The sequence below is a fragment of the Orycteropus afer genome, unplaced genomic scaffold, assembly GCF_000298275.1.
Source record: "Orycteropus afer afer isolate SDZICR_OR568_19922 unplaced genomic scaffold, OryAfe1.0 scaffold00253, whole genome shotgun sequence".
Taxonomy (NCBI): Eukaryota; Metazoa; Chordata; class Mammalia; order Tubulidentata; family Orycteropodidae; genus Orycteropus; species Orycteropus afer.
In genome coordinates, this window is record NW_006921840.1 from 3,965,939 (window position 1) to 3,975,158 (window position 9,220).

The window sequence follows — 9,220 nt, forward strand, 5'->3', positions numbered from 1 at the left end:
GTTCCTCACTGTCAACAGTGTTCAACACTTAAGAGCTAAGAGGATATTAAAAAGAAAACAAACATTAAAATTCATTTAATGCAAAACAGATTTTCATATATACTTGAATATAAAAAAAACAGTTTTAAAAATGCTAACATAAATCTAGACTATCCATGTTATGAAAAGTGCAAACCAAATTAACAGTTTCACAATGTCCTTCTCATGACACAGGTAAACTAGTCCATGGGGACAAATTTGTTTCCTCGTTAATGAGTCCTTAATTGCGGCCAGACGTCATCAGGATTTCTGAGAGCTGGAAGAAAGCAGTACTGGAGAAGCAGCTCTGTCCAGACTGGGGATTGGCACTGGCATGTGGCCGTTCAGCAGTGTTGGGAACTGTAGGGAATCAAAGAGTTCAAATAATTGTTGCAAACTCTATTTGGAGGAATTTAGTTCTTCACATTCCTAGACACATCAGAGTAGATCAGTTCTTCCATCACCCTTGTGATGGAGGCCAGTTGCCAATCCCTTTTACAGAATAAGTAACTAGAAGGTGAGAATGAGACCAAGACTACAAGATGCAAGCAGGATAAGACCCAGAAAATACCCTGAATCACTTCATAAGGGTAGGCTAGTAGAAAAGAACGTGCTTTGTCGTCACTAAAGAATGTTCTAACAACACTATAGGAAAAGAGGCTCCAAGCCACTTAGTTAGAATGCTGATTTCCTTAAATACTAAGAAAAAAATGAATTTTGAAGATAAATTGATTATTCACATGTCAGTTATTTCTAATATTATATTTTGAAATTTACCATTGGTTTTCCAGAGGGATGTTTTCATCTTGAAAGATTAAGAAGAAAGATCATCTTTATTTTGAAGCTGAGAAATTGTTCTTTCTAATTGAAATGATCGATCATATCAAAGTCACCAACAGCAGCACTCAATAAAATGTCTTCATTGTTTGTAATTAAGATGATAAATAATAGGATGAAAGTATATGCTTTGATTACAAGTTTCAGATCTGAAAACAAACATATCAGCTGTACTCCCAGCTGTACACAAATAATTCAGGGCTTACTTCTAGTACACAGCTACGCAACACTAGATTGTCCTTGTCTAGTATGATGTGTGTCAAAATGACCTCCTAGGCTGTCTTCTGGCTTAATTCATATTTCATCCAGATGAGTTAAATATTAAACTTCACCTAAACATTAAATACCAAACTCCAGAAGCTGGCATAGGTTAGAACTACAGAAAATATTTGTAAAACAAGTAAATACATTTTCGCAGTTTTCAAGTTATCTCAGGAACTGTTACATGTCTAGTGCCTAGACAGTTTGCCTCATCCTAGTTTTCACTACCTACTTAATCCGCAAGTCCAACTAAAAGACTGCCTCTCAATATTACCTCTGAAACGTCCTCGAAGTCTCTCCCTGTTTCCACTGTTCTCATCTAAAAGATGATTCTTCCTGGTATTTGGAGTAGTGTAATAAATTTCCTCCTATCTTCCTGCCCCTTACATTTTCTCTTCAGTCCCTCCACACTGCTATCAGTGATTTCTTTATAAAATAGTGAGTTCATCAGACCACCCCTAGCTTTAAAAGGCCTTTGGTTGGGCTGACTTAACTACAGATTAAAATGCAAACCCGTGAGCATGCCATGCAAGGCCCACACCTGCTTTTGCAGCCTGATCGAGTCCCTTGCTGAGAGGCTATGGACCTTCACACCCAGATCATGCGGTCCTCAGCTGACACCGTGCTCCGCCCCAGCTGACTGACACCCTTCGGAGCCTTTGCCCAGCTCCTGTTAGCTTCCTGCAGCACTTCCTTTACCATCTATTACTCATACATCGAATATCCCCTACATCCCTGTCTCAGATCATCACAAATATTTGCTGGGTTTACATTTGTTGAAATAAAAAGTACAGAAATCGTTCTCAACTGAAAACATAATGGGCTCTGCTTTGTTTCAAGATGTGTTTGGACCTACGAAGCATGCTCCCCGTTTGTTCAAAGTCTATTTCAACAGCTCTGGTGGAACAAGCTCAGTCTGCCAAGCCGTCCAGCTGAGACAGGATTCCCTTTTATGTGGTAAATGTTCTCGATCTACAAGAGCACAAAGGTCTCCAGCACCTCTCTCTGTTCTGAAACAGGTCTCGCCAACAGAGCAGACCGCTTTTGGAAAAGCTGAGGTCGTCTCCCTCCTTCTCGCTCTTCAGTGTCCGCTCTCACTTGGACTGATAATCGTATCAGGGATCACTTCCGCAAAAACGCTTCAGCTCTGTCAACAATCACTGCCAGTGATCACAATCACAACAGGAATCTTGCCAACATCGTTTAAAATTTACTGTCGATCAAATCTTACGTTTTTTCCTTCTCCAGCACATGTAGAGCATATGTGAAAGAGGACTGTTACTTACTTTGAAAAAAATATTTTCATTAGTATAAAAAGGGGCACTGTTGATAGTAATCAAGATTTTGAATAGTCACAATTTGTAATGTCTAGTTTTAAAAATGAGAAAGTATTAACTCCTTTTACCATGCTTTCCACTTTCAAAATTGCTGCTTTCCACTTTTATCACACTCAACTGCTCTTTTCATAGTAAGAGTAATACTGTATTTAAAGGTATGAAATTGCTTTCCTTAGTCTCATGGATCCAACCACCAAAGAAGGGCCCTGGCCAAGCCACGTGTCAGCCGTTCAGGAAGGACTGTACTTTTTATTCAGGTATATTTTGAATGGCTCCAGGAGAGGACAGGCCATTTGGTGAAAATATAATTTAAATTCTGAGTAGGTAGCCTTTAAATGTGGGAATCACTTCTGCAGGTGGTCTGCAGTGGTTCTCAAAGTACAGTTCTTGGACTACCACCAGCAGTAGCACGAAGGAACTAGAAAGAAATGCTACCACCAGGCCCCAGCCTAGACCTGAGTTTGTTGAATTAAAATAAATTCTCAACATTCCGAAACTCTGGGAGTAGAGTCTGGCAATCGGTACTTCAACGCATCCTTCAGGTGACTGGCGCTATTGGACAATAACTGAGAGTCTCTGGTCTCCACTGCATTCAAATGTTTGGGATCACTGTGGACATGAACCTTTTTACTTTGGGGATTATTTCTCAACTCTGGAAAAAGTTAGTATAGAAAGCAAGGGAACCCAAAGAACTCCTAACCAATGGTTCTCAAATCTCACCAAGCACTCCACCAATCAGATGCCGAATTCCCAGAAAGGAGGGAAGTGAGACGCCATTCGTTATTCAAATACCTACCATCCATCAGGCCCAGTGTTAGATGCTAGGATTAGAGTTAGTATTGCTGTCCTTACCCTCCATGCAGCTTACGGTTGGCATACAACTCCTTTCTGCTCTATTTCAATTGTGATTCATGGTGACCCCATTAGAACAGCTTCATAGGGTTTTCAAGCTGTGTGACCTTTCAGAAGCAGCTCACCACGGCTTACTTCCAAGTAGGTCAGAACTGCCAACTTTCCAGTTACTAGTCTGGCGCGCGACCATCTGTACTACCTGAGGACCAATACTAGAATACGGCTGCTTCAATCTTGAGGCCTTCAGGAAATGAAGTCTTTTAGTTCTCCACCAAAAGATCACTAATTCCTAGCCTAAAACTTTCCCAATACTACATCTGCTCACTGCTTTTTGCTCAGCTGTTTCTAGTTTTGGTTTCCCTGCCTGAGATCAAATGGTTAAGAATCAACATGTGGGCTGTGCATGACCACAGCTCAGTTTTTTGCAATGGGAATGTAGGCCAAGAGAAAGAAACCTAATTACCCCAGGGATACAGTCACATCATGACACCCTATCCCAACCTCTTTAGGAAACCAAAGAAGCAAGATAGCCATCAAAACTTCTTTATCTCCACCCTTCTTCCAAGGAGACCCTAAATCCCAGCATGCCGAGCTCCTGGCCCAGAGTTGATACTCGGTAAATAATAACCTAGACGAGGAAAGTGACCTGCTCAGAAAAGCATGGTGAGCAGATGTTTTTAATGCCTTTCTTAAGACATCTCCAGGGAATTCTTAGTATTGATTTAATCAGTTAACAGTAACTACTGAGCATCACTTAATGTGCCAAGATATGTGCTAGACACTGGGGGACACGACATTGAATAAGATGTACTTCCAAGCTCTTGGGGTCGACAGTTTGGTCAAGGTTAAGGAATCTGGCTGCTAACCCAAAGATCAGTGGTTCAAATCCAGTAACTGCTCCATGGAAAAAAGATTAGCAGTAAAAATTTACACCTTGGAAACCCAGTGGGGTCGCTGTGAGTCAGAATCAGCTCAATGACAGTGAGTTTGGTTTGGAGTTTGGGGTCCACAGTTTAGTGTGTGTGTGGGGGGGCTTGCCAGATGAACCTTTTTGGGTTCCAAAGAGGAAATACCATTTCCACATGACAACAAGTGATGCCATTGCAAGATTCTAGTGTGTGCATGAACAGTGAACATGTATGGATGCACCCACCTGGCCCAGGGAGCTCTGCAAGGTAAAGCAGCTGACCTGGATTGTTTTTTAACCCAATATCCTGGATGCTTGGGGTTTATTATGGAAGAAGGGGCACTTGACTGATTCATGGACTTAAGCAGATACCTTTCCTCTCACAGTATGAAGAAATCATTCACTACTTCCTTTTTTAGTTTCTTTCAAGTGATGTTAATATTTCAAAATCTTTAATGAGCTTTTAGAAAAAATAATTTTTAAAGTTTTGCCTTATCCAAAACCCTTCGAGAACTACGTAATTGTTCCATTTACCTAACATGAGTAAGCCATTCATCCTTCAATGACAATTTCTGCCACTGAATGGTGTACCAACCCCATTAAGGTGAATTTCCTTTGGAAACTTAACACCTCAAGCAAACATAGGGCAAAGCTCATTGTTACTCTGCAGGACTTATAGGGGAGGAAATTCCTTAGAAGTTCTGTATTTAAAAGGGTTCGTGTCCAAATGCTCACCTGGAACAGCGTGTTTGGCCCTTGCAGCCTGGCAGGACTCAGCGGAGCAACTGGACTAAGGCTGCTCCAGAAATGTATGCTGGATAGCAGTGGACTCGGGGTCAAAAGCAATCCATTTGGTGTCTGGGAAAGAAAGCAAATAGACAATTCTTGACGGAGGTATCGCTTGGCTCCTGCCATGATCAGCAGCAGCAGAGTGGTCAGGTATGCTAGCGATGGGCCAAGAAAATAAGCCTCGCCATCTCAGGCACAACTTCATTCCTGCAAGCCTGGACCCAGTTTAATTTTACTTTCTTCGATTGCTAATGGTGTTAGCAGTTTTGTCAAGGAGAGAGGTATTGACAAGTTACCATCCCTAATCATTGTAAGTGGGAAACTCAAGGTTGGAGCAACTTTTGCCTGTTGTTGTTATGTGCCGTTGAGTCGGCCCCGACTCACAGCGACCCCTCCTTGGATTTCCGAGGCGATATCACTACGGACATAGATTGCCCAACCTTCCTTATGAGGAGTGACTGGTGGGTTTGAACTGCCAACCTTCTGGTTAGCAGTCAAGTACCTTAGGCACTACACTACCAGAGCTCCCAACTTTTGCCTAGGTGGTTTCTTTACCTCGTTTCACCACCAGATTTAAAAAGAGGATTTAGTGTCCAAGCAAAACAGAATACTATGAGTGGGTTTATTTTTCTCTCCCTATATTTTATTTTCTTCCCCCCCCCCCTTTTTTTCTCCCCCCCCCCCCCCCCCCTCTCCCTATATTTTATTTTCTTCCCCCCCCCCCCCCCCAGTTTCTACATGTACAACTCAGTGACACTGACTACGTTCTTTGAATTGTGTAACCATTGTCCTTTTCTGAGTTGTTCCTCCCCGAGTAACATAAATTCACTGCCCCCTAAGATGCCAATCTAAGGAGCTCTGGTGGCATAGTGCCTGAGGCATTTAACTGCTAACTAGAAGGTTGGTGGTTCGAACCCACCATCCACTCCACGGAAAGAAGATTGGGCAATCTACTTCTGTAAATATTTACTGCCTCAGAAACCCAAAGGGGGTCGTTATGAGTCAGAATCGACTCGATGGCACTGAGTTTGGTTTTTGGTTTAAGGTGCCTATTCAATACGTTGACTTGCCGTTGTCACTTTCATCCTACATGAATGGTTCTTCAAAGAGCACGATGCTCAAGGCAGAGCTTTCTGACTAGTGAAGCTGCACTACTGTTTGGTTTTAAGAAGACTTCAGGGGCTATTTTTGGTTTGAGGTTTAAAGATTATCTCAGGGCAATAGTTTCAGGAGTTCATCCAACCTTCGTGGCTCCAGAAAATCTGGAGTCCATGAGAATTTGAAAATTTTGTACTGCATTTTCTCCCTTTTGATCAGGATTCTTCTATAGAATCTTTGATCAAAATGTTCAGGAACATTTCACAATCCAACTCTTCTCGTCATGTGGTAAAGGAGACAGTTGTGCACAGAGGTGATCAGGCACCCATCCTCCATCCTCCTCCTATTCCCGACTCTCCTTCCTCTGACGTTCCAGGCATATAGACACTAATTGCTGTGCCATGGATGGCCACTTGCAAACTTTAAGACACTAGGCATCAAATTAGGAGGTAGAACAGAAATACTAAACTTGTTATTAGAGTTAATTGGGACATCCCATGAAACTGTGACCCTAAACCTCCAAACCAAGAAGGCCAATCCCATGAGGTATTTGGTTGTACATAGGCAGCTTCAGTAGATACTTTTTTTTGGCATTATAAATTCAACTTTTTACAGGTGTACAACTTATTGAAAATACTTAAAATAATCAGCTGTGGAACCCTACCCTTAAATAACATATTTCCATCACCATTAACCTCCATTTTCCTCCTCCTTCCTGCTCCTGGTAACCATTAATAAACTTTGTTCTCTAAATTTTTTAATGGAAGTGAGGTCATACAATATTTGTCCTTCTGTGACTTATTTTATTTCACTCAGCATAATGTCTTATAGCTCCATCCATATTGTAACATGTATCAAGAGTTCATTTCTCCTACTGCCTGAGTAGTAGTCCACTGCATGTATGTACCACATTCTGTTTATCCATTCATCTGTCAATAGGCATTTAGGCTGTTTCCACCTTTTGGCTACTGTGAATAGGGCTGCAATGAACATTGGTATACAAGTCTCTGCCATCAAGTCTTTCACTTTTACTTAGAATTGGGATTGCTAGGTCATACAGTAGTTGTACTTTTAGTTTTTTGAGCCACCACCACACCATTTCCCACAACAGCTATACCATTTGCATTCCCACCAGCAATGGGTAAGGGTTCCAGTTTCCCCACATCCTCACCGAAATCTGTTATTCTCTGGTTTCATTCCCCCCATCCCCACCATCTTAGTCATCCTATTAGGAGTGAAATGGTATCTCATCATGGTTTTGAATTGCATCTCTCTTGATAGCCCATGACACTGAGCATTGTCTCAGTGGGCATTTGAATGTTCTTACCTATATTTTCAAGGAGCTCTGGTGGTGCAGTGCCTAAGGCATTTGACTGGTAACAATAAGGCTGAAGGTTCAAACTCACCAGCTGCTCCATGGAAGGAAGATGGGGCAATCTACTTCCATAAAGACTTACCACCTCAAAAACCCAGTGGGGGTTGCTATGAGTCAGAATCGACTCAATGGCAGCAAGTTACCTATATTTTCTTATTTCTCTACAGCAAAGATCCATTATTTTGGTTTCACACACAGATAATTTTAAAGGCCTCCCAAGCTCTGGTAGTGTAGTGCCTAAGGCACTTGAATGCTAACCAGAAGGCTGGAGGTTCAAACCCACCAGCTACTCCTCAGAAGGAAGGTTGAGCAATCTACTTCGTAGTGATATGATCTCGGAAATCCAATGGGGGGGGGGGTCACTATGAGTTGGGACACATAACAACAACAACAACAAGCCTCCCTATCCCTCTCAATGGCCCTTTAATACTTCAGGATCTACTAGTCAAATACTCTGCAACAGCTTCTTCAGAAGCTCCGAGCTGGCTTTTCCAGATTTCACTCCAGCGTAGGGTTGAAGAGAATTCATCTCCCTGGTAATTGTTTTAAAAAACTCCTTTCTTGTCAGATTGGATGTAAATCCAAAAATCTGGATTTCCTAAGAGAGGGCCAAGGCTCACGCTGGCTTGCACACATGCAGCAGGAGTCCAGGCCTGCCAGGCAGGTAGAGAGCAGAGGAAACCACCCGCCCAGCTGCTGAATCTGTGTGGCTTTGATGCTCAGAGGAGACAGGCTCCCTGGCCCAGGGCAGTTTTGCACCTCTGGTGACTGGAAGGAGCCCCTCAGGGTTTTTGTGATGTCAGCAATTGTATAAGAAGAGTCACAGCAAAGGCAGCGTTTCAGATGTCAGATTGCATGGCTGGATGCTAAAGAGCTGCTTTCCTAGAACTACTCTCAGCAGCTTAATTAATTATCAAGAGCATTCGGTTTAAATCTCCACTGAAAGGTCTGCTGTGTTCAGCGGAATAGAAGAAAAACATCCAAACTGTAAAGCTTCTGGAAGGTAAACTAATTTGTACCGTTATTTACACATTTGGTTCCACGCCACTTCCTTCATACTGCATGGCCAGTGAGGTTCCTTCAATAAATACATGTTTTGAATAAGCTTCACATTCGTTCCAGTCCAAGGCAATTTCTCAAGTGTTTGAGGCCATCTTGCTTAATTGTTAAGGATTAATGGTTAACAAGGGCTCTGCCAGGGGTCCAATCTCAGAACCACTACTTCCTAGTGAGGTAACCTCCAGCAAGTTACCTAACTGCTCTATCTTTCAGTTCCCCAATCTGTAAAATAAAATAAAAAATGCCTGCATTACAGGGTGGTCAGGAAGATTAAATAAAACTGTGTAAAGTTCTTAATACCATCCTAGTGCCTAATACATGTTCAACAAATGTCAGATACTGTTATCACGCTAAGTACTTAATGAACGTTTTTGAATGAATAGATGAATTAGTACTTAGTGGTAGTCTCTGACGAATTTCAGTTACAACAAACTGTACTTACAACCACCTTTTTTTTTTATTGTACATCATTAGTAATATACACTCCATTCAAAACTGTAAGCAATACTGCATCACCAGAGCTCCTTAAAGATACTGATAATAAAAGGCAATTATAACAAAGGGCAGCAAGATATTCGACTTACGTGGGAACCGACTTAGAACCAACTTATGATGGTATCTTCATAAGGTAACCCTGTCGTAAGTCAGAGACTACCTGTAATTGAAAGTGTACCAGGCAACGGTTCA

At 41.9% G+C, this 9,220-nt stretch overlaps 1 protein-coding gene across 1 annotated transcript in view; it reads right to left on the reverse strand.

Moving 5' to 3' along the window:
- Positions 1 to 279: 279 nt before the first annotated feature.
- Positions 280 to 9,220, reverse strand: part of ELK3 (ETS transcription factor ELK3) — a gene marked incomplete at its 5' end in the record, with an annotated part of 59,651 nt that continues 50,710 nt past the window's right edge. Inside the window, 2 exons of the mRNA XM_007949770.1 lie at positions 280 to 378; positions 4,948 to 5,070. Coding sequence (XP_007947961.1) covers positions 280 to 378; positions 4,948 to 5,070 — 222 coding nt within the window. The remainder of the gene's footprint in view (positions 379 to 4,947; positions 5,071 to 9,220) is intronic.